At 48.1% G+C, this 26084-nt stretch overlaps 4 protein-coding genes across 4 annotated transcripts; 1 reads left to right on the plus strand and 3 right to left on the minus strand.

Annotated features, from left to right (window-relative positions):
* Positions 1-456: 456 nt before the first annotated feature.
* On the plus strand, positions 457-3269 carry LAJ45_11053 (uncharacterized protein; the record flags this gene model as incomplete). The annotated part of the gene is made up of 4 exons (XM_046120565.1): positions 457-1131; positions 1231-2877; positions 2932-3131; positions 3209-3269. The coding sequence occupies 4 exons, from the start codon at positions 457-459 to the stop codon at positions 3267-3269; spliced, it is 2583 nt and encodes an 860-aa protein (XP_045966236.1).
* Positions 3270-4696: 1427 nt separating this feature from the next.
* LAJ45_11054 (uncharacterized protein) lies at positions 4697-5567 on the minus strand (the record flags this gene model as incomplete). The annotated part of the gene is made up of 3 exons (XM_046120566.1): positions 4697-4882; positions 5136-5201; positions 5292-5567. The coding sequence occupies 3 exons, from the start codon at positions 5565-5567 to the stop codon at positions 4697-4699; spliced, it is 528 nt and encodes a 175-aa protein (XP_045966237.1).
* A 5151-nt stretch (positions 5568-10718) lies between these two features.
* On the minus strand, positions 10719-13256 carry LAJ45_11055 (uncharacterized protein; the record flags this gene model as incomplete). Its single annotated transcript, XM_046120567.1, has 3 exons — positions 10719-11324; positions 11384-12420; positions 12494-13256. 3 exons carry the CDS (start codon positions 13254-13256, stop codon positions 10719-10721), a joined length of 2406 nt encoding a protein of 801 aa, XP_045966238.1.
* Positions 13257-20422: 7166 nt separating this feature from the next.
* LAJ45_11056 (uncharacterized protein) lies at positions 20423-23580 on the minus strand (the record flags this gene model as incomplete). The annotated part of the gene is made up of 11 exons (XM_046120568.1): positions 20423-21427; positions 21489-21605; positions 21686-21784; positions 21849-22000; positions 22063-22143; positions 22193-22379; positions 22442-22457; positions 22518-22548; positions 22739-23086; positions 23145-23421; positions 23494-23580. The coding sequence occupies 11 exons, from the start codon at positions 23578-23580 to the stop codon at positions 20423-20425; spliced, it is 2400 nt and encodes a 799-aa protein (XP_045966239.1).
* Between the last annotated feature and the right edge of the window lie 2504 nt (positions 23581-26084).

Here is a 26084-nt window from a genome sequence, read left to right on the forward strand (position 1 = left end):
GGAATATGAGGAGAATATTCTTATTGAGAGGGAGTGAGGGCGAGTGAATGAGCCCGGCAGCCACCCAGCCAGCCGATGGTGATGGCCTTTTCCCGATTCCCGCAGCTCTCGCTCGACGTGAATAGCTACCTATGTACCTACATTCATGTAACTACATGTACATGTATTGTTGAGCTACAGTGCTGTATGCACGTGAGCGTGTGTGTGTGTGTGGAGTGAGATAACTCCTTAACTCCGCTGGTTGAATCCAACGCAGACCTGCCTGGAGGAGTGTTAATAATACGCACACATCCCCCGTCCCCTCTCTCTCTCCCTCCCCACAATCACCACCACACACCACCACAATCATCATCACATACACACCCACTATCTACATCTACCTACATCTACACCACCACAGTTCACTCATCGCCCACCTCGCACCTCACACCCACTCACCTCCGCCAATCCCCCCGCATGCCCGAAAAGGCACCCACCACCGTCCGCGACGCCGCCCCGCCACCCAGCAAGAAGCGAAAACAATCGCCGCCCACCACCACCAGCGCCACCCCTTCCACCCCCTCTTTCCCACAACCCACCATCCCCACCCTCTTCAAAACCGACATCCACCCCACCCCCAAACGCCCCCGCTCCAAGCCCAGCACACCCCCCGCCGCAACCCCCACCATCACCCAAGCCACAATGCTCAACTTCCCCACCACCACACCCACAATCGTCGACCTGACCGCCAGCCCCCCCCCGCCGTCCACCACACCCACGCCGGCGGCGGTGCGCCCGCGCCCGCCGCCGTTCCAGCCGCACGCCGGCGCACGCAAGCTGCAGATCAAGAATCTGCGCAAGCCGACCCGCGGCGACCCGGACGCCTACTTCACCGCGACGTGGGGGGCGCTCGACGCCGCGCTGGGCGCAATCTTTGCCGGCGTCAAGATCGCCGCGAGCCTGGAGGAGCTCTATCGCGGCGTTGAGAACATCTGCCGCGCAGAGAGGGGCCAGCAGCTGGCGGAGCGGCTGAGGAGGCGCATGGATGCGTATGTGGGTGGGAAGCTGAAGGCGGAGGTGGAGGTGGGCGTCGATGGGGGGGAGGTGGTGAGGGAGGTGGAGAGGGCGTGGAGAAAGTGGAATGAGCAGTTGGTGAGTTTTTTCTCTCATTTTGGGTGTGTATGGGGGGGGGGCAGTGGGTAATTGATGCTGGGGGAGGTTTTGCTTGCTAACGTGCGTGCTGCTTCACAGGGCATGATTCGGTCGATATTCCTGTACCTGGACCGGTCGTACCTGCTCCCCTCGATCAAGGAGAAGCCCATCGAGGCCATCGGCCTCGACATCTTCCGCAAACACATTGCCACAGACGCCACCCTCGAGCCACTCTTCCTCCGCGGCATCTTCACCCTCATCGACACCGACCGCCGCACCGACAGCGATGGCGCCACCCCCGCCCAGTCCCACAACATCCCTCTCCTCCTCTCCTGCATCCGCATGGTCTCCAACCTGGGCATGTACAACCACGCCTTCGAGCCCCAATTCATCACCTTCTCACGCACCTACTTCTCCCAGCTCGCCGCCGCCGAGTCGTCCAGCCAGCCCCTCAGCAGCTATCTGCGCACCACGTCCACACAGCTCGAGCACGAGACAGCCCGCTGCGACCGCTTCACCCTCGAGCAGTCGACCAAGCGCGACCTCATCGCCGTCATCGAGGACGAAATGGTGCGCAAGCGCCTCACCACGCTGACCGACACCGCGTCCGTCGGCGCGCTGCTGGCCGCCCGCGACCAGCACCCCCTCGCCCTCCTGTACACGCTGCTCACGCGCGTGGGGTCCGCCGGCGACGCCCTCCGCCCCGCGTGGGAGGCCCACATCACCGCCACCGGCACGGGCATCGTCCAGGACGACGAGCGCACAGAGGAGATGGTCCCGCGCCTGCTGCAGTTCAAGCACGCGCTCGACCAGATTCTGTCGCAGTCGTTCCACAAGTGCGAGACGCTCAGCTACGCGCTGCGCGAGTCGTTCGCCAAGTTCATCAACGCCCGCCGACCCGGCGCCTCGGCCGCGGCAAACAGTAAGCCCGCGGAGATGATCGCCAAGTTTGTCGACCTGCTGCTGCGCACGGGGACGAAGGGGCTGCCGGCGACGACGTCGCAGGAGATGTGTGCGCTGGCGGCGAGGGCCGGCGATGACGATGCGCAGCTGGCGTTCATGCTGGAGTGGGTGCTGGACTTGTTTAGGTTCATCCAGGGGAAAGATGTGTTTGAGGCGTTCTACAAGAAGGACCTTGCGCGGCGGCTGCTGATGGGGCGGAGCGCGAGCGCGGATGCGGAGCGGATGATGATCACGAAGCTGAAGACGGAGTGCGGCGCGGGGTTCACGCATAACCTCGAGGGCATGTTTAAAGACGTGGACCTCTCGCGCGAGGCCGTCGCATCCTTCAAGTCCCGCACCGGCAGCAGCGGCGCCAGCAGCGGGAGCGATGTGGACCTGTACGTCAACATACTCAGCCAAGCGGCGTGGCCGTCGTACCCCGAGGTGCCAATCGCCATCCCGCGCGACATCGCAGCACACACAGAGGCCTTCGAGGCCTTCTACGTCAGCAAGCACAGCGGGCGCAAGCTCGTGTGGCGCCACAACCTCTCCCACTGCGTTCTCCGCGCGTCGTTCCCAAAGGGCAACAAAGAGCTCGTTCTCTCCGCCTTCCAGGCCGTCGTGCTACTACTCTTCAACGACGTCCCCGCCGGCACGCCACTCTCCTTCGCCGACCTGCTCGCCGCGACGAGTCTCCCCGCGGACCAGCTGGCGCGGACGCTGCAGAGCCTGGCGTGCGCAAAGCACCGCGTGCTGGCCAAGAGCCCCCGTGGCAGAGATGTGGGCGTGGGCGATCGGTTTGTGGTGAATACGGCGTTTAGTGAGGGGAAGTTTCGGGTCAAGATTAACCAGATACAGCTGAAGGAGACGAAGGAGGAGAACCGCGAGACGCATGAGGGCGTGGCGAGGGACCGGCAGTATGAGACGCAGGCGGCGGTGATAAGGATCATGAAGGGGCGCAAGAAGGTGAGGCATGCGGAGCTGGTGGGGCTGGTGATTGAGCAGACGAGGAATAGGGGCGTGTTGGAGGTGGCGGATATCAAGAGGAATATCGAGAGGTATGTGCATCGTTTTTCTGGTAGAGGAAGGGGGGAGGAGGGAGGTGTGGGGATGGGGGGCTAATGAGTGTGTGTAGGTTGATTGATAAAGAGTACATGGAGCGCGTGGAGGATAACGTCTATGTCTACGTCGCATAGCCAGCCAGCTTATAGACCTCTTTTTCTTTCTTTTCTTTTTTACTCCTCCTTTTTTATGGCCGTTTTTTTTATTATTATGTCTGGGATGGATTTGGGGGGGGGGGGGGGAACGGCGGCGTACAACTTCTTTTTTCTTCTCTGTTTTTTACTTCCACGTTCTTTTTGTGTAGTTGGTGGGTTGGTTGGTCGGTCGGTCACGGACTATCACTCGGAAAAAATGTGTAGTAGGTAGAGGTAGGTAACGACCCCTACCATGCCATGTAGTCGGGCTGGCCAGCTGGTACTAGTGGGTCGCAAGCAGATCTAAAAGGCAATGGAAATTATATCTACACCGCTTCCTAGGCTAGGTAGCTTCCTGCATGCACCCAGCGGAACGAAGAGTCCGTTCCTCCTGTACCTACTTATTAGTCCAGTGTTAAAAAATCTTTGGGGTGTGCCTTACTGGTATATTAAACTTTACCCGCCCTGCCTCCAGCTAGGTAGATTCCCGAGGGGGGGGGGGGGGGGTGGGGCACTAGCGGACCAGCAGGGGGGTATGTCAAGTTGTTATCAAACCGGTCCTCTGCGGTTTGTTGCGGCGGGGTGGTTGCGGCAGCGGCGGCGGCGGCTTGGCGAGTCTTCATGAGATATCACTCGCTTGCCAAGCGGGCTAGAAGCCGCATCCCGGCCGGGGTGGGCGGGGGAGTGGGTTTATGTCGAGGCAGGGGGGGAACTTATGTCGGAGATCGGAGATGGTGGTGGGTTCTCTTTGATGGGGCCGACCTGACCAGCGTGGTTAAAACTGGCCTGCGTGTGCCTGGTTCTCCACTACAATACCTACCTACCTGTTGCACTGTTTCGGAAAATCATCCACATGTGCACATGACCAACCGATCAGGCAGGTATGTAGGTAGGCCCGTCATTAACCGACTGGTCGCTAATTTTGCGTCTTCACTTCGATTGTGATCATGGAATATCACTCGATACGTTTTCGGACAGAGATAGAAACCTGGAGAGGCAGTTTTACTTCTTCCTCTTAATCCGGTGTCGTTGTGTGCGCCATGGGCTATGTAAAAATAAAAAATAAAAAGAAAGGTATAAGCAAAAGAGAGGAAAAGAAAAAAAGAAGAAAAAAACATGACCCCCCCCCAAACACAAATAACACTAAATCATCCGCTCCGCTCCGATCCGGCCCTCTTATTCCTCTGCCGGCCGCCTTATGGTGACCGATATCCGTCATTTCGCATCCTTCTAGCTTGTGGCCCTCCAGTTGCAAGCCTCCAGACGGCTAGCGCAGCTGCAGTGGAAACTCTAAACCGGTTGTCGGGCCGGTGTGGTAGCCATACTACCTCGATCGAGTGGTAGGATAATCGGGGACGCATCCCTGCCTTTCTCCTCCCTCCTAAAAGAGGCAGACTCCCCCTCTTCGTGAGACATTCGTACACTCCCTACAAGAGGACATACTCCTCCTCGTCCGGATCGGCCTCGTCTTCCCGCTCCACGTCGTTCCCGGCGGTGTCGAGCTCGACCCACTCGTCAGGGTCGATCTCGACATAGATGCCGTCCTCCTCGCCCGTGCGCTGGAGCCTCGCTGCGGCCTGGCTCAGCTCGCGGATGCAGTTTATGCCTAGGTCCTGTATGTAGCAACAAATTGTTAATAAAACAAACCGGAGGAGGGGGGGGGGGGGGGCCGATCGAGTGAGTAGATGAGGGAAGACACCATAAATGAGAGCTTCTGGACAAGGTCCCAAGGCTCTGGGTCGCAGTTGCTGACGAGGTGTGCTTGGTCGATGTAGTTGGGGTACATGTGTGTTCTCTATGGAGCTGGGTGGTCAATCTTGTATAGTTATAATGTATAGGCATCAAGGGTTCTAGCTGGAGACTTACGTCCATGACGGCTCCGTATGTTAGACGGGGAAGGTAGGGCTTCCGGGGGATGGTAATTCCCATTTCCTGTATGGCGGTGGCGGCGCGGTGTTAGTCTTTCTATCTATGACTTTTGTACGTATGGAGTAATTATGAGATAATCTAGTGATGTCTTACATCGCAGCTGATTTCATACTCGACGATGGTTATGCTTTTGGGCTTCTTTTTGATCTTGTTCTTCATTTTTTGCTCTTCGTTTGGCTCTGTGCTTGGTCCTCCGTTTGGCTCGTGGTTTGGTTCTTGGTTTTGCTCCTTCTTCGGGTCCTTCTTTGGGACCTTCTTTGGATCTTTCTTTCTATCCTCCTTTGACGATTTCTGCTGCTCCTCCTGCTGCTCCTGCTCTTGTCGCCGCCGCTCTTGCTGCAGCTCCTGTGAAGCTTTGCTGTTAGTCATAATTAAAAGTTAAACGTTAGCAAATATTTCTGTAATTATCGTGTCAAAGGGGCGTGGTGGTGGTGGCGGTGGTGAAGTGTATAAAAGGAGTGTAATCCATGGCAGTGGTGGCAATAGAATGTATTGCCAGGGAGAGAGATTAGTTGACTTTATATAGGTATGTCTCTACTGCGTATCGATTTCCGCGTGTGACTGAATTGGTCATTGCCTAGTCATGCTGGCTGTGCGTTTGGTAATTGTTACGTCGTCGTTCCCGTCCGGGGAGATAACTGGTCCGGTATATAAGTTTAGGATCACGAGGTGGGGATTGGGGAAGTGGGGGGGGGGGGGGTGGTTAGAGGGGGTGTTTTGAGGGGTGTTAATTATTAGGAGATGGGTTTCTTTTGGGGTATTAGCCCATACGGCTATGTGTAACTCTCATGGCGAAGTTTTGATAGAGGAACGTCTACATGTACTATTATAGCCAAAAAAAATTCAAAACCAATCAAAATAATTTGCTACTATACCCACTGACCGTATCGGCTACAAATACATCACAAGCGATCACTCGGCTGTTTTCTGCGCTAGTGCCGCTTGGCTACAATTGACCGATTGATAACTCATGAATTACCGCTTGGCTACAAGCCTAGTTGAACCAGAGTTATCATATTTGCATGGCACTTTCTTCGAAACTAGCTCCGTCTTTCCAAAAGCGGCTGCGTTTGGACAGGGCGTTGAGACGGAGCTCTCGAAAAGTGCCCTTGGGCCTAGGAGAACATATAGTGACGTCATGTAACAGGCTGCTAGATACATGTATATAAAGAGCGCGTCGACGTCGTCTGCGGTAGTAAATGCATAAGTCCTTATATAAGTCTGTATATGGCTCCAGCCTCGCGCGACATTAGTTGCTCATGCTAGTGCATGACACTGGTGCAGCTCGGTCCTTACACTTTGATGTCCAAACCTAAGCCCTGTTAGGCGGTATCACATATCCTCATATCCAAGATGGTGGGCGGTGATAGGTCGTCCGGCCGGATTATTCATGAAGAGGCTGCTAGCTACAGGGGGAAAGGGGGGGGGGGGGGTTCTCAACGTCCTCCATTAAACTTAGCCTCCACCAACATAACAGGCACCCTCTCCTACGCTAATTCTTCCAACTTCTCTCTCTCTCTCTCAAAAAAGAAACAAAATAAAGCCTCCAACCTCCGATAGCTTGATTAACGCGGCGCAATTTTTTTTTTAACTCATACTAGCATGCAGCCTTACAGCTATGGCGGCGTACCATCCTCTCTAAGCAGCCAGTGCAGGGTTTCACCTTATAGAGATGTTAGCCTCAGGTGTGGAATCCCCCAACCGACATCTAAGGCCAGCACCTTGACGCGGCGGGAGTATAATTAATACAAAGAATGATTAATGTCATTACTACACCACACCACCGAAGCTGCTGATGCGCTTGGGACGGGAAAACATATTTGGCCTTTGTACCCGATTTCATTGGACACATCTTGGAGGTGATATGGCGGGTGACAGCTGGAAAGATACTCTTGTTACAACACCAAAAAGATGGGCTGCTAGCTGGTAGTTTTATGAATAGTGGGACATGTGGAAAAAAAAGTTGAAGCTAGAGTACCCTTCTAGCTTTCACCCTCTATAAAACTTCATTCGAGACTTGCATATTAAGAAAGGGTATTTATACTCTGAAATTATATATCACCCTCCTAGGCTCGGAATTAGCCATATCTCGACATCAGTACGGACTTATCAACACTCATGATCACCCTCGCTTGGTCCTGGATTACATATATACATGTACTCACTCGGTTAATGAGCAGATTCGATATCATGCACAAAAAAAAACAGTATTCTTAAGTACGCGGGGACTTCAAAGTGGGACGGAGGGCGGCTTCGAAGTGTATGCAGCTTCATTGAATGGTATACAATTAACAGCAAATCATACCCGCTATCAGACATCAATTCTCGTATCGGAACCCATTTATCGACTTTTATTTGACAGAATCGTGGGTTTTGGATCAGGTCTCTCTGGGCGTGAGTGGATAGAACGATTCCATTTCCGGTGCAAATAACCTCTGTCTGTATCTAAGAGATCAGTCGGAGGCAATCTTCTCCGGTCCATTCATACACCTTTGATACCATCCTTTCCCCTCAAGTTCAGTTGTGGAGATCGCCCGTGGATCTGGAAGATTCTATATGAGTAGTGGGTGTTCAAATATATACCCCCTCCTCCTCCTCCTCAACTCTCCTTGCCATATCATAGCCATCCCAGGCTCTTCTACATCAATCTCTTCACTCAAAATTAAAGGTTAGAATGGGATAAGAGCACTACTGAACGACTATTGAACGTATATATAGTTGCTGAAAATACTCGTATATAAAGGACACACTTTCTTTGTACCAGTGTACACTTTCTTCTTCATCCATTTAGCTAGAGAATACAAGCCCTTTTTGAGACACTCTTTGGCATGCGAAAAAGAGGCATAAAGAAGGCTAAAGATACAGCGCCCTGGTAAAGAGCTTAATATCAAGGGACGTAGACCTAGAGCTAGAGCGAGAGAAAGGGGCTAGGCGAAACTACAAACTATCCAAAAACAGTATGTACTGTGGTAGGGGTAGTATTCCCTCGATCTAGATGCAAAATAAATTCAACAGACGCAGCTTTCTATACCGCACTTCCCAAGCATCGATTATACCTGTGCTATGTCAATGATCACCTACCACACAACCCATTGAAATAACGCTAACCCTTTTAATTCGCAGAGATTGAAGAGGCGGATATAAGTGTCGACCTCTTCAACCCGCCGCTACGGTCATTGGGACTCAGCACCCAATCCTCGCTAGGCGTCCGGCTGTGAAGGAAGATGCGTTACCAGTGGCTGCGAGGGAGAAGTGGAGTGAATGCTGGCTGGTTTCTACTCCCCAGGCGCCAGTTGAAGTATCTCAAACCTTCCTGAAGTCTGAAATTTGAATACAGAACATAGGGAGCAGACCAAAGTTTCTTATGGATGGATCAACCTACTATAGTAAACGACATATTTCCATAACCGTAGGGTTGCATGCAATTAGTGAGTTAAACAAAAAGGAAAAAAGAAAATAGTAAACGACATATATACCTGCCGCCAAGCCGAGTGATGGCTTATGAATTAACATACTAACCACTAAGTGATTAGTCCGCGGACGTACTTCACGACTACTAAATCACATCAATGCGGCATGTTTGCGAAGCTGTCTTGCATTTTCTTCCCCTAGAGGCTAAGTTTTCGGCTGAATAGGCAGCGGGTATTGAGACATTTACCCATGATGCAAAATGTCGACTCGTCCACATCCCGTGCATAGTACACTCATCGATAACGAATGATTTAGCATCGGCCATGAATCCTCTCTAACTAAAGCCGGGTAGCGAATTTGAGATATTTCGGCTTTATTAATAATTGACCTTTGTCCTGCATCAGGTCTAGAAGCTTGATAGGCCATCTAAAGCTCGGGGTTTGTGGTGGATGATGCTTTGGGTCTTCTTGTGGTTGTGGTTGTGGTTAGCTAACTTAGATGGCCCTAATTTATGTATGCTTCTTTAGTTATAGTTATATCTAGAACTCTGTGGCTTGGGGGTTGTGCAAGACCCTCAGCCGTACGCGTGAAGGGTTTATACTTTATTCATCGACTTCACCCTAGGACAACGTACCCACATGATAGAAGCTTCCAATCGATCGACATATCCGGAAAAAGCTCCAGTGGTTGAGGTTAGCTAATATACCGACTGCTTACATTCAGTCTAGATCTCGGTAGCTAAGACTTTCTCCGTGGGCGCCTAGAGACCCAAGTAACAAATAACTCACGCCTACCTCCGCCTCCGCCTCCGCCTCCGAGCTGTTTGTCTGTCTGTCTGTCTGTCGTCCCTCCTGTGCCACCAATGCACAGGGTTAGGGCTGCGGCGAAGTTAAAATAAGCAACACCACCACCACCGACGCAGGGGATCCTTCGATTCAGATCTAGATCCATCGCCCCTGCACATCAGACATGCGTTCCAGATAGAGCTCGACCTCCGATTAACTTTGTCCCTGCGCTCCACTCTGGCCGGGGGGGCTTACAAACAAACAAACAAAAACCAGGGACGAGTCTACCAGAATTCCAACCGGCGGCCATGACATATTCCGACGTTCCTGCAGCACAGAAGATAAAAAAAGGCAAGACACAAGATCGGCTTACCCGTAATAAAATAAAATAAAATCCCAACTCCCCGGTTCGGAAGGAAAAACGCAAGGCAAGTACGAAGACGTGCTTATGTGGCAGGTGGATATGTAGAAGCAAAACATCGGATGGGCGGGCCAATTGGCACAGCATACCGTACCGGCCCGATTCCGAGGGGCACAACATTTCCGGATGTACCTGTGCCTTCTCGCTTGTGCTGGGCCGGTTTATGCGTTGGGGATCCTTCGTGTGGGTGTATCTTGTTCTGCCTAACTATTATATTGTACCCGTTGATAACTACGTACAATATGACGGTCATAGCCAGGAGACAGTGATAGAAGATCATGGCTATAGCGGCACTTAGGTCTGAGCAACTGGAATCAACACCCGGAAGCCCCGGCCCTCGTAATGGCTTATGACCGAGCAGAGTGACAAAGACATCACCAGATTTGCACATGGGGGGGGGAATCAAAGATATGCCAAATGCATACTTCAAGTAAGTAGAGTATATACAGCCTTTTGAAGAGTAAGAAAAGAAAAGACTCCCCGCCTGGTAAACCAATAACCCACCTAAGCTACACAAACAACAGTGGGTATAGATATGAACAGATAATCGAATAAAACAAGAAATGACAAAAGAAAGCAGCAACCAAGAGTAAAAAAAATATCCATAGCCAAGTCGGCATGGCCCCAACGTAAAAAAATTCATCCCCAAGCCAGTGACCCAATTTTTAAGCCCATTCCAACCGTACCGAAAAAACCGAACCGATTTATATAAACCACAAGTAGACAAATGAAAAGTCCGTAGGGACTGCAGACCCATCTGGGCAATAGTAAGGAAAATGCAGGAAAGAACACCTAAAACCCAAAAGTAAAGCTCGTAAAATCATCATCTCCCATCCAAACGAAAAAAAATCCAATCCCGTAGATTTTAAAAAAATAAAATAAAAATGGAGAAAAAACTACCCCCTAGTGCCCTGGAAGGCCAATCGGCATCCAGCTTCTCCTTTCATCCATACTCCTCGCAATTCTCCCTCCGGGTGTCAAAGGGGGCAACAGTCTCCTCTGCGTAGCTTGTCTACTCTCGTCTTCCTCATCCGAAACCTCACCAGCCGTTTCATCTGCAAGTCTTTGGAAGTAATCTGCAAGTCCTCCGTTCGAAACCACAGAATCGTACTGCGGCGGAGGTGTGACAAGTGGTGGCGGAGCAACATCATGATCAAATGGAGGCGGTTGATATGAAGGCACTCTAATGAGATGCATTGGCCTTGATGCGCTGTTAGGGTCAAAAGCCGGCGGGCTGTCGTTTACAGATCCAACTAATGTCGAACTTGAGCTCCTTGATGAAGAGACAGTAGGGGTTGCATCACGGGGCGAGTTGCGACGGCTAAGGGGTGGGCAGGAACAGGTGCCACCAGTAGCCTGTCCAGAATTGTTGCTGTCATAGGCCGGAAGGTCGGTATTTGCTCCAGCTGCGCGGCAGGAGAGAATATGGAATGGAGAATCGATAGAAATTTCGAAGTGGCGGCGCTTCGTGGGATCGTTGGGGTCTGTCTTGCTAAGACGCATCACGATCTATCCAGCCAATGTTAGTTCGGGAAACAAGGCACCAAGACAGTGAAATAGGATCTTACCTTGATCCAATGATGGACCTGGATATTTTGATACGTAGTATCAAAATGTATCCGGTCCTTCTCCTTCGCATTGCAGCCAGGAAGCTGGATTGAAAATTCCATCTCGGTGGGTCCAATATTCTTCTCTCCATTCAAATCACCAAGCAAGCTGTCTGACCCATTCCCAGAATCAATATTCTGCCCCTCCCCGGCGGTTTGGCTTGGGTCAAACCCGCCACCAGCAATCACCCTAGCAGACGATCCTGTAAATGCCGATGATGCCGGGCCATCGGCCCTCTTCTCATACAACTGGACCTTCTTCGTCGGATCCAGTCGATGTACCTTCTTATTCTTGCAAGAATATTCGATATTCTCAGTGATGAATATCTTGATTCGATGGCACCGTACCTTCGCAAGCGGCGTCAACTTAAACGCGATGGGGATTTTTGAGCCTAGCGGGAACGACTTCCCCGAGATGACGATGTCGTAATGAAGCTGGTCCTCCCACGTGCGACTGATAGCAATGGGTTCCGAACATTCCAAGCTCGACTCCGCCGGGCATCTAATCAGCGTAACATCCTTCCTTCCTACCAAGTTTGGTCGGAAAGCTCCAGGCCGCTCGATAACCCCCTCCAACTCATACTTCACAGACCCCATATCCACATCGATCGTTTCCGGTAGACAACTCTCCAGTGGCAGCTCGAAGTTGTAAATGTAATCGCCCGGTTGGAAGACTCGGTAGCCACGTTGCGCCACTGTGACGCTGTTTGGTGATTCGCCTTTGCTGAAGCTTCGTGACTGGGAGAGCTGCAGTGATAGGCGGCGTTCTGATGCAGATCCGGCCATGGCGGGCGTAATGCCAAGGGGAGACGCAGAGCGTGCCAAGTGTCCAATGGCGGAGGTAAGAGACGAAGTGCTATCACTGGAGCTCTTGTAGAGACGGCAAGAATCCGCACAATGACCTATCTCGGCGGTTGCGAACTGAGCATTGAAGAACGGCCATGTGTGTTTCATAATTTCCTTCTCTTCCCGATACTCCGACTTCTTTGGCGGGATGCCTAGAATTTTCCAGAATGTCAGCTAACTCTCCGCCGTCATTATTACGGAATCTAGGGTTTCGGTGATAATTACCTTCTGGCCACTCGGTCGTTGCCTTTCCCTGGAACGTTAAACTGATAACCTTGATCTTCGTCGGCTTCGTTACTCTCAAAACCAGACATCCCCGCAGCATCGCCGGCGTCCTATTCGAGTGATCACTCTGGTCGAACCCCTGCAAGAACAACATCGGTTCGGCAAGCTGGATCGTCATCGTAACCGCTCCTCCACTCGTCGCAGCCTGCGGCTTTTCTGACGTCAGCATTCCCCCCGACCCGCAGTCGTGCGAGTTACTGCTATTACTTGTCCATGCCGGCGAGAGATGTCCCGTCGTCCTGGTGCTGCTGTTGCTGCTGCTTATTGGCTGCGGCAACGAGAGATGCCGGGAATGTGAACTTGTACGGTGGGCAGGAATGCCAGACATTCCACCACCCATTGCTCTCGAAACTCGCATTTTGGAAGCTGAGGACTGTGAAGGCTCCTGGGACTTTCGGCTTGAAAACGAAGACGTGGTTGAAACGGCGTGAGCAAACAGTCGCTTTGCGACGGCCGAGGGCGTCCTCTGTATCCGCCTAGCAATCGACTCTGCCGAGTTGTAGAATTGCTGTGAGGACGATGACGATGAGGATGAGCTTTCTGTGGGAAGCTGCGCGTGGCTTCTTCGTCGGGAAGCTCTACGGGAACTGCAGGTAGTATTTGAGGCAGAGGCAGAAGCTCGGGTGTTGCGCCGGCCCGGATGTGCGGTATTTGTAACTGCGGGGGGGTTCTGGGCAGCGTTAATAACTGTAGATGTCATCATGTCGGTAAACGGATCGTCTATCAGATAGGGAATGATATGGTGTCTATCAAGTTGTATAGTATGATATATAAATAGGTATCGGGGTGGGTGGGTGGTATGATAGTAAATTTTGTGGAATATGCCAGAAACAAATATAACGAAGGTATTGTAGATGATTGAGGTAACGGTATGAACACCTTCAACGATGGGAGAATGGGACGAATTTAAGAAGAGATGAGGGGATGGAGGTGGGGGGCGGTGGAGGTAATATGTATATTATGAGGATTGGGAGTGGGACATCTGAATATGGATATGCAAACACCGTGACAGTGTCCTATGAATGCGGCGGAAAAGGCAAGCTTACTGCCACTTAATGATCCTCGTCGACACAGGCACAAGAAGGCACGATAGTAATGCTGGCCGGAGGTGTCTCAATATGAACCGATTCGGCCTTTTTTGTCTTTCCCTGCGAAGTGTGGGGGAGTAGGTGTGAGGGATTCTTTAATATAATATCAAAAGGTCCGCCTAGAATTGCAGCAGATGTTAAGTAAGGCAATGTGTAGAGTTTCTAGTGAATGTGGTAAGTGGGTACGGAGACGGGTGAATGCAGCAAGTGAGTGAGTGAGAGATATTGAGCGTATCGTGAACTATGTGGAAGTAAACAGTCCGAGTACTGGGGATGAGAGGCAAGACAACGTATTTTTGTTACTTATCCATGTCTTTATTTTCCTACTAGTAGCCAAAAATCAGGATTCCCTGTGTGCCAGCCATGATGAGCCCTGACAGGCCCTATCCTACAGGGTTAGATGGTTGTTGGTAAGGCAAGGCGGCCGGGAATGTCTTTCTCGCTCGTCCCTTCATACTACATGTAGCCATTAACCTCTCCGAAACCCATCATCTAGAGTATTTATGCTCCACAACCCGGACTGTCATAGGCCTGCGGTTTTTATTATTATTTAGACACCTGCGATGAGGGATCAGGCTTGATGCCGGCAAACTGTTGATTCATCAAGCCGGTATTATTACCATAACTACAGCAAGGCCATGACGAAGAGGCGCATTGCAATGTTATTGGAACATGGCAGTTACGTTAACCACCAGAGCTGGATTGGGCACATAAACCTTTCGAATAATACTCTGGCCTGCCCACTTTCACGTTCAACTCAACGGCCACCACCGCACCACATCTTTTTTTTTTTCTTTCTCCCCCCACAAACGAACAGGAAGAAAAGGTTTAAAAACATAATGCCTTTCCTTTTCCATTTGGAGGCGCTGGGCGGGTGCCATTTCAAACCTTACTGCCTTCTTATCTCACTCCACGCGCCGAGCGCTTTTATGATCATCTCATCCAGATGACAAAAAACATTATTAACCCGCCAGCAGATTTGGAATCCTACCTTCCTACATACCCTCTTCGGTCGGCGGAGGCCCTTCCAGCAGTAGAGCACGATTGTCCCTGGTTCCCGGATGCATCCCCGTGTGCGCGCATGACATCAGAAAAAAACATAAGGAAGTCCGTTCCATAACATCTGTTCTTGTGCTGCATGAATTTGTGTTCTACACCACCCGTAGCCACATTCAACGCTGCCACATCTGGGGTTCGAATCCTCATGTGCCCTATTATGATGCTCCTAGCACACTTTTTTATTCCCAGCCAGGAAGCGATTCGATCCATTCTGCAAGATATGACATTTCCCCGTCAAGATGCGCTGGTCGTTCCTTTCATTTGTCGTTGAGCAAGCGGTTCCTTGAATTTTTTTCATTTGCTGCCCTTTGCCTGCAACACAACATCGGTAGGGCGGGCTTTAATCGGGACAGAGACACCGAGTCAACTGGTCCGGAGGTTAACAACTTCAGTAAACAAGGAAATCATCACCGAAATGACAAGACAACGGCGACACAACGTGCGTTGTGCAGAGTCAGGTTTTGCCAAGAAACCCCACAAGACCGTTGACAAATTTTTCGCTACCCTATCGGTAGTTAAGGTTTCGCCTTCGCTTCATGACGCGATTTACTTCCAGAAAACTCTCTCTTCGCGAGAAAAAAAGGCACAACGTGAATATACAGTTAAATACACCGTCCTATGTTTCTTCTGCTGCACATAGAGTAGTTACAGAACTACAGACAAGACAGACCTGTGAATGGACCCCGGTACCCCTGGGCTTGTCAAACCCACAAATCTTTGTGGATCTCTGGTTCCACCTACGCCCCATTCCGTATTGGTTAAGGATAACCCTGCCAAGTGAAAGCCTTTCCCTTCCCTCGCCCTTACCGACGACGCCCCACACACCATCATTACAGCTTGCGGTAAAATTATTGTAGAAATATGGGAGGAGTCCTATTGGCTTGCCCAGCCACAGAAACCCTGTTTTTAGACCCCTGTTTCTACCTCTCGCTGTACAGTCTACCGCACACCCGTGTGGCTTAACTGCTAGCACTCGGTTGCTTCTTTTTTTAGGTATCCAGTGCCCCCCCCCAAAGCCTAAAAGATCACTCGCTAAAGTTTCATATCTTTGTGCTTGCCCTAAAGTCTGTACTCTAGGATAAACATTCCACCAGCGCTTGGGACAATCAATTTATCTACCTACCCTTTATGCAAGTCGTGGAAAAATGTGGCAGTGGTGGTAACTTTATCCAGTTGACCCAAGAAACAATAAACGCGTAACCCAAGCCAGTTTCCTTTTCCACTTACTCTACAAGGCGCACAGCATATACTCTCTACATATACATGTAGGTACTTTATATCTGTAAGAGTATGATCACTCTACCAGCTTACATACATGTAAGTAGACATGCTGTGTACAACTATATTTTAATATATGCACTCATCTTCGCTGACACAAAAGCTTACGGATTTCCCCCCGTGCTCGCGGACGTACCCCGACCCCGATCATGGCATCCGCCAGGGTATCCGAAGCCGAGTTTGTGGGAGGTTAGTGTTCTGGTAGGTCAATCGATTGGGGCGCGGTGGTGGGGGCAGCCTCGGTTGCGAGTCTTGCATTGGGAAATGTGGGTTGTACTCGTTTACCACGAAAAGAACCTGGTGGTTTAGGTGATGTTTCTACGATGAAAACTTCTCAAAGCCTGACTCGTAATGGGATGTAGCGCCTGTGGCATGCTATGTAATTCAAAGGAAGGGGGTTAGGTGATATCAAATACGAACAATGATGATAATGATAATAATACCTAGCGTGAGGGTATAGAGGTAGGTATTATTCACTACACTACACAGCCCTTTCAAAATACGAGATAGGAATCAAATCCCAAGACCGCAACGCGCGTTGTGTTTATTGTCGTCGAATGAATTTATTGCACGGCATAAGACATGCAAAATAGTCCCTTACATCACCTCAAAAAAGAGCTACCAATGGCACCCGTGTGGAAGGAGCAGAACAGCAAATAGAGGATTAACTAAAACCAAAGATAACGGTGTCGTTCGGATCCTCACACTGAATCTTTGGCTACGGCGATCGTGAGTATCCATTGGTAAAGTATCTCGGCAGTACACCAAGACGCCAGGGCCCAAGATCTTCCACTTTTCGCACCTACGTCCACAAAGCGCAAGACGTCGGAAATAGAATAGCGCATCATAGCCGAATTGAGGGCATAACCTGTTCATTTAGAGCAGTCTTGACATCATCCCTCAGGGCTGCCAGGATATAGAAAGCTTGGTCCGTCTTGTGGTCTAGGCTTTTATTCCGCGCGTACAAAAACACAAACCCTGAGATGGAATGCGGATCAGGAAAGGCCCGCGTGCAGTTTGTCAGGCTATCCTGGGCAGCTTGTGCCCTAAACACATGTACTTTTACCTACCTAGGATGGCCGGGGAGATAGCAGGCTTGGGAGGGAGATTGACGGAGTTTGAAAATCTTTGTGGGGGGCAGTTGGGTCATGTTTCGTCACTCGGAAAGTAGTCTGGTTTTTGTGGTGAAACTTTCACCGCGGTGGATGGTGTTTCAAGGCCCCGTACGTACTGTAGGAGTGACCGTGGGCGGATATATAATTCTTGGGATAATAAGCCTAGAGTATAATCTTTGGTTCATCTGGGGCGGATTTGAAGCTCAGGAAGCCGTATGAATCTTAGCAGTCCTCAATGTCTCCATCGGTACCACTATCATCTGACATGGAGACCAGGAACTGTGAGCCTCCTCCTATGATATTGGCCCCACTCATCTAACACTTGAAATACCCTTGCGATACAGGAGAAAACAAGAAGAAATTACCATATACGTATAATACTCAATCTGCCACTTTCATCTCGAGTGTTCTCGTTGCAGACCTTGCAAATCAGTGAGCTTTCAAAAGCCAATACCAGATGTTATTCGGCGCATCTCCCGCAGTATAACCAGTCTAGGCCTCCTCGACTAAGCACGCAGATCCAGAGCTAACTATCCAGGAGTTCCCTGCCATAAGCTTAACCATGGCTAACCCTCGCTTGGGTGCAGTAATCCCAAACCAAAAGCGCCCCATCAACCCTCCTCGAAGTTATGAACAGCCCCTAGAACCCTTCTACATCACAAGGATTCCCGCATTGAACCTCAAGGGGTATCTTGGGCTGCATAATACCGAAGATCTAACCTAAGTCGATCTCTTCACGCCAGAAACCAAGGGTATGGCATGTAAAATCAGTCAAACCATTCCCCATTCTGCGGATCGGTTGGTTAAGTTAATCGCCAATAGGTATACATAGTCGTTTAGGACATGAAAACCCTTGGTTGTGAAGGTGAAGTTTACTCAAGCACACTCCACTGGCGAACATAAATCACTACGGCGATCTGGTTCAGATTTAACACTACATAGTAAACGAAGTCAAATCCACGCTACTACTAGTGAAGAACACCTAAATGCCAACACGAGGGGATTGATTCAATCCTAGAGCAAAGGCCCAAAGGGCCAAAACCAATGTGCGACAGTAGACGAAATGGCGACAAGAGCAGAATTCAAGGGAGCAGGGCCCAATGAGGGGAACCAAGAAAGAAAATCAATCGATTCCATCACATCACATTACCGGCTGCGAGACCAAATGGGGAAATACAAAAGATGAGGAGGTAAAGGGAAAGGCCCCTACAAAAGGTGAATCTAAACGAAAAAGTCGAGAAAAAAAAAGCTTAAAGTAGATAGTAGGGGCTAATGTACTGTAGGTGCTTAGGCGATACAGATATCAAAGAGCGCTAGTGCTTAAAGTTCCTATATATAGTGGTGTTCACTTCTGAAGCTAACGATTGGTATGGAGAAGAAAGAAAGGCAATAATCTTAGGGGAGAGATACTGAGGTGTTATATAATCTACCCAGAATCCTTAAGTCAACACTTACAAAAAAAGTGGAAAATTGGCCAAGGGACTCATAAATATATATACAGTACAGCTCACAAAGCTACTCGAAAGAGAATCTAATGATGGAGCAAACCATACAGAACTTGAATGATTGGTGCTTTTTTTGCCTAGTTAATTCATCCGATCAGAAAGCTTTAATATGAAAATGGACCGTGAATGCAACCCGTATAGACGCCACCTTCTTAGTTCATCGTTAAGTGACTAGAATATCTTCCACCCGTATTAATACCTATTGCATGACACGATGAGAGGTTGCGTGGGGGTGGATGGGAGCTGCAGGATTTCTATAATCATACTGTAATTTGCCATTAACTACACCCCGCAACTAGGCTAACCCCCTAAATGGGCCGGGACATCATTTGTCATAAGTTCTTGAGACTTCACGATCAGGAAACCCAACCAACCTCCAAAACCCTTGTTTTGGTAACGCTCAGAGCGAGTGATAACTTATGAACGTAAATAAGTATTTTTTTTGTTTGTTTGTTTAATTCATTAATTGCATATAAGTATTTTTTAGATGATAAAAACACCCCACGTTGCTGTAATTTTCTATAATTCTAATCCGCCTATGTATTAGTGCTATATAACATACTGATCTCTTGCAACAAATCTTTGCGAGACCATGCATCTCAGCTTTAAAGCCGAGGTTGATACCCCACACATTACATGATCACCCCACATTACATGAAATATCGATATACCTTTTCAAGTTAACCTCAATCATGGGAACGGTTAAAACGGAAATCGGCAAAGCCTTACTCACAAGTCATCACTCGTCATCTTGATTACTGTACCACTTGCCTCGGCTTATTAAATACGATGTTAGATTTGCGCCGGAGGCTCCGGGGATGTCAACTCCGGAGAATAAAATCACGCATCTATATGTAGGCACTCGTTCATATCGACAGAGATATCCGAAACCGAGGGCCGGGAAGGCGACGGAAGAAATAAAAAAGGGACTGGTGACATTTTCCTTAATGGCATCACTCTACTGACTTAATTAGCTCCTTACTACTCTCCACACATGTGTGGTTAATGTTGAAAATGAGACTATTGCAGTTTGTAGAACAAATATATGTAACTGTGTACATGTATATGTTCTGCCCGATAGGCGAAATGTTCCAGTTCACAAACTGGGCGCTCGGTTGAGTTGATTTCCCCGATGGGATGACCAGTTCGTGAACTGGATACCTTTACTGAACGGGGCACGATTTGGAAAGTATGAATTTTGATCGATAATTATAAGGGAAATAACGACTAAATTACCTATATATACTCATTCATGCAGCTCATTCATTAAGTCATGAAAATTCTTGTTAGTAACGAATTCATGGTTTTATTCTAGAATATTGAATATGGTTCTCAATTGGATTAACATAATATCAATCCAATTGAGTACTGCAATCGGCCAGGCTGCAGGAGGAATATTTTGGAAATTAATTCTATTGGGAGGTATGTTTCTTGTGTGCATTTCTTTCTGAATGGGGCAAAATCCTATGAATTTGCTGAACAGGTTAACCCGTTCAAATTTTGTATGGTACTTCTGAGCAGAACAACCGGTTGGGAAAACTCACTGAACTGGGCGCCCAGTTCGTGAACTGGAAAAATCCGCGTATCGGGCAGATCATATACCACCGTACAATTAATGCTACACAGTGCATATACTGTGCTTCAATAAGGTACATAGCAATAAATGCACCAAACTAATCAATAATATTATTTACTCATAAATAGTCCGGCAAAGGAACGAACCTACTCTCCATACGAGAGAGAAAACACACCAACGCCAAAAAAAGAAAAGAAGAAGAGAAAAAAGAGAAAAAAGCCTTTATACATGTCATACCGTAGCCATAATCACCTAACCCTCCTCCCTCTCCGTACACTACCCTCTACATCTACCGCTGTCTTAACTCTCTTCATTACCGATCTCTGGTTCTTTGGCGTGTCTGGTCCAACCGCATCGCCACTGAGCTTTGCCCGCACATTTTTTCTTTCCTTCTCAGCTTCCAGATCTTCATATCTGATAGCCTGACTCGGCGCCGGGATCATCTGGTCTGTGGAGCGTCTGGTGCTGCTTAGATCGTGCAGGTTGTTGACTAGAGTATTTTTATCTTCAGACACTACCGGTTCAGCGTGACTTTCGACTGAAGATGCTCGGGAAGGATTATTATAGAATGATAGGTTTGAGGTGGCTCTTCCCTGGAGTTTTCCACGTGGTCGTTTGCGTTCAATTGCGTTTGTAATTTCGCCTTTGCCGAGTTTCCCTAGGATGTCACTGATACCGCCGCTGGATTTTCCACTGGCGGGGTCGGGTGTGTCTTGATTGTCACTCGATGAAGGCTTTGTTACTATGTTTAACGCACTGATTTGTGGCACTGGGAAGGATGTCGACAGTTGCGTTGGTGGCGTTGGATCTTTAGCTATGTTGTGGTTAATTTCGTTAAGATTTTCGAAGTCATCTTGAAAACCTTGTCCATCTTCGGTATCATCTACAACAAGCTCATCTTGTTTTACCTCGAAGGCTGGTTTTATTGGTGAATGTATTTCTGCCGAGGGTACTGGTGATAAACTGCTCGAACTTCCTTTTGAAAAGCCCATTTCCAAACCTTTACTCGGTGCGATGATGGGAGGATAAGCTTTTTCATCAACCCTCTTTCCAGACTCTTGGCATTTATACAGCCAGTCTGGTGAGACAATGTGGCAACCAGGAGTTGCGTTTGCCACTTTAAAGTCTTTGGTTGTATCCCGAGGTGTCTTCGACGAATGTATCATGTGTGTAATGGAGGTATCTGGGTGAATGGAATCTACGATAGCGGCACCAAGAGATCTCGCAACTGAAGTCAATTCGGCACTACGAGTCTATAGTTTTTTTATTTTTAAGCCGATTATTCTTGAAATGGTTTGTAGGGAAGAGGATTACCTTCAAATTTTTACTTATATAAATAAAGCATTTGTCCAAAACACCGTTGTCTTCGCATGGGATTTGTTGGTTCTCTGTGTAGATGGTACCACTATCGCCGGGTAATGGGTCCGAAGTCTTTCCCCCCAAATCAGCTGCATTCGTTTCGACTGGCTTCTTCCCCCTTAGCCTGTCTCCGAAAGACTGCAAGTTCTCACCCAGAAGCTTCCCCTCATCCCGAAAATCCTTTCCCAAAAACCGCGGTCTCTTGTTATTTCCCGAAAATTGACCATCCACCACTGGCCCTTCTTTGCCTTCTATATCCTCTGGTTCTCTTGATTTTCGTTTCTTTCCCAAAATGAGAAAATCTGTGAATGGTACTGCTCTGCACTCTTTTAGACATTGCCGAAGCCACTCAGTCGTCACTACAGGTATATCATTTTGAATTGCGAAGTCAAACTTATCCCCTCTAGCCGGTAAACTTGTGACGAGTAGGTTTCTTTTCTTTGTTAGAATATCATGAAAAGAAGCCCCTGTGAAGTTTTTCCAAGTCAGCGAGTAGCCTGGGGGCACCGCATTTAGGATTTGAGCTAACCTAGTAGAGTTATCAGGTTTCTCATATGTAGTAGCTCGACTCCTGTAAATTGTGTCAAGCAGATTTGCATTCCTTTAAATCCTATTACCAATGTTAGACTACATCTATAAATACCATTAATCGGGTATACCTTCTAAAGGAAATTCTTCAAATGGTGAATATGTAAAGCCGTCGGACGGCTCAAGGAGTATTGATTTGTGCATACAAGCCTCAAGCCACCAATCCGTGACAATCAAAACATCTTCAATGCTAGAGAAATCAGGACAGTCACGTTTACGCATGGTAGCCGGAACCACGACAAACAATCGAGATGTACCCTGTAAACAGTTGAGTGCTTGAGTTGAAGAAACTATATTCGCATCGTAGGAGAGCAAAATACTATGCACAATCCCAGCCTGTAAAACATAAGTACGGGAGCTTTAATGTGGAGGACTTGGATGTAGAATTCAACAAACCCGTTTTTTATTAAACCCATAAATGTAGAAACTACATTGCGCCATGAGCCCTGCGTTAGCGGACACACGAGTAGGTAGTTTTTCGGAGCCTTTAACTCTTTCTGGCATGTCTTTGAGCGATTTCCTTGCACTATCTGCATGCGAATTTTCCTCCCACTCGTCTCTTTTTTTTGGCTTCGGATTAGATGCCTGTCCCAAGATATCTCCCCAAATTCCCTGACTCTGACTCCCTAGCAGGTCACCAGCTCTTTTCCGGATCTTCCGCTTGCTACTGGCTTCAGGAAGTGACTCTGCAGTTGCAGTGGTCCGGGGTGCTGGTTTAGCCCCTGCACCCAATTTCTCTTTGGGCAAACGTGGATCATAGCATGATTCCTCCAGAGCCATGCCTCTCTCCAAACTCTCATGAAGCCATTCCACTGTTACAACGCTAATATCATTATTCATGGCGAATTCGTATTTCTTCCCCGTAGGAGCTGCAGCGATGAGGTGGGTCACATGTCTCGTTAGATCGGGGTGGTAGGAAGCTCCATGGCCGCTGACCAGATCTTCAATTTTCTTCCGATCGGCCACTAGAGTAATTATCAGCATCTGCTCCAGGTGCATCGTCCCCAGCGGTCCATTACTCACAATCCAAAATGCCTGTGACAGATATCGATAATTTATAAAGAATAGGAAGCTGGAATTTTTCCTCAAAATCGCGGGGGTTTATGTCTTCACCATCGATCCAAACATCGTACATGGAGTCCACCCATCCCACCATCATTACCTTCACATCTGTCCGCATCCTCGCAACATATCTGTATTTCGGCGTGGTGATGTCCTCGCACACCAAATGAGTTACATCCGAAGTAAGATCAAGGACATGTCGCGCTCCCATATCCTGCGCTTTCTTGGCTAGTATTTGCTATAGACACATGCTATCAGTTTTGGCCCCGGGGGTAAGAAACAGGAGTTCGAATATGAAATTGGTACTAACACGAGCATCCGGAGGAACCGATGTGCAACATATAACAATTCTACTAAGCGGGTGAGAATGGCGTGTTATCTCTGCCTGGTCTGCCATTTTGAGTGGCGGGACGCGTATGTGAATTTAAGTGAGTTGAGAATAAAGATAACGATGGATGGGTTTCGCGTTGACGGTTGCATCACATCCCATGGCGCATGTGGATGTCACGCTAGGGGGTTAGGGTTATATGTAAAGGGTGAATTCATATCTCTTGCTGATGATCTAATAGCGTATATAGGGCATAAGGGCTCGTTTACATAGAGAAGTTCGCAGCTGGTATCCAGTTCTTGTTTAGGAAATAATCTATCGAGGAGCGTATCTACCTTGGCGCACAGCCGCTCACTCGATATTGGTTCAAAAACACCAGACACGCGGGGGGACCTAGACTTAAACATTCTTCGCGGACCATTATCAATATTTGACATTCTAGTTTCCCACGTATGCATGTCCCGAAGCTGCATCGTATGTGATATGCGGGACCAAAATTCCTAGCTAAACATTCTACTAGTAACAGCTTATACATGATCTAGGCCGAGTGAGGTCTCATGAACCAGAGGGTCTATATCCACATGTAGGTACAGCTAAAGCTTGCTATAACGGTACCAAATTCCGGTCCCGAGCGTACCGTTATAGCAAGCTTTAGCTGTACAGTGTCCACGTACTGGTAATTACCCTACAACCAAGTTGATCTCATTCTAGTCGTGAGTATATAGCCCTGTAAGCCTTAAAACCTATCCCTTCGGTAGATGTAGGGTACATACAGTGACGGGCCGCCCTTCTGGTAGGGATAGGGGAGGTATATTTTTAAGCCTTTAAATTTAACTACAAAGACTGGTGCTAAGATCGAGCGTGTTTGTTCTCAACGTTTCCAACGTTCCACTGGAAGACCACGGTTTCTGGAGCTATATGTACATGTATACAGTACCAGAATTAATGGGGGCCGGGGTAGATCTAGAATTAATACCGCATCAGTATAGATTACGAGATCTCGAGAATGCACCGCGCCGCTTTGTCTCCGTACTAGCTTTAACGGAGTATACGTTACAATTTAAATCATCCCCCCGCATAGGCTCGTCCTCAACCCGTCTACTCGTACTGTGAGCAGCTTGCTGCAAGTAACGGGCTGGGTACGAGATTACCCCCCGCACACTGCATGTAGTCTCGTGCCCATCCACCACTTTGGTATTGCAGGGTGACAAAAATAACTACGCACCAAAGTTTGTATTGGAAAAGAGTATTTTCTAGACCTACCACTCCGAAAATGCGACCACTAACTTGATAACCTACAGGAAAGATCTTTGGAGCTCTAGAAACTCCCATATACACTTATGTCTCTCACAGCCTATATAGTTATGCAATAGCTATACTTCAAAGTTCGGCCTTTTTGTTAGTAATCCACATGGCAACCATACAAAAATTGACAACTTCAACTCTTTGTAACTCCATGAGTATACAAGATATCAGAGAGAGAGCTTGGGAGATTTGGTCTTTCTGATATGAAATTTGTGGCGGTATGTTTGAAGTAGCTAGGTCCAAAAAACGTCATTTTACCATACAAATTTGGGTGCGTAGTTATTTTTGTCACCCTGCAATATGATTTTTCGAAGTGTGGCTTACATGTAGTATATGATCGATTATTTGTGGCCCATGCTAGTACATATTAAAGTAATATATATTCAACCGGCACCGCCGCCAAAAAAGAATACAGAATTTGCAATTGTCTTGGAACGAGACTACGCACCCTAGAATTATTGCTGCGAGTAGTCACTAAATATTATACACATGCACATACATGTACTTAAGTAATATGAGATTAAAACGTTTTATCACGGATTCTATGTCACTGACAATACGTACTTTCCAAAACAACTTAAGCTCCGCTCTGCAAAAACGAGATATAAAAACCAACTTGAAGTATGTGAATTTGCGATATCTTATATTTGTGGATGTGGATGTGGATGTGGTAGATTGAGCTACTTCTAGTGCTGTATATATAAAATTTTCAGTCCAAAATTTCAGGTTGGAGCCGAATATTCTTTTATGTCAACATTAGGCATACAGCAACAGGTTGGAAAATATTGCATCCCATGGTAGCTAGAGCGTTACCACTATAAGTAATATTATATATTTTTTCCTCAATATTATAAGATTGGGCTGAATATCATGATCTTCGGGTGCTGCAGAAGTACCCAGGGTGTTGGAAAGTGATGCACATTTTGGTTTGACAAAGGCCAATTACCCCAAATACCTATATTTTGGCACAACGCAACACGCTCCCTAAATTCAAATTTCGAGTGTAGGGCGTCTCTACAATGGCTAAGAATTCATCTGGTGCTAACCGAATATAAAATAGCCATTCTTCAAGCAAGAAGTCACTATCCAGTAGCGAAAATCAGTGTTACTAGTAAAAAAAAACCAAAAAGTATCGATGACAGACCTTTTTATTTATTTTTTCTTATGAAAGGAATCTACACACTTAAATTAACCTCAAGATAGACTTGTGTACAGATTAATTCTCTCATGGTTGTGATATCACCCAATGTGCATCATTTTCCGACACC

Source organism: Morchella importuna (genome assembly GCF_003444635.1).
Source record: "Morchella importuna strain M04M26 chromosome Unknown Morimp01GS055, whole genome shotgun sequence".
NCBI classification, from domain to species: domain Eukaryota; kingdom Fungi; phylum Ascomycota; class Pezizomycetes; order Pezizales; family Morchellaceae; genus Morchella; species Morchella importuna.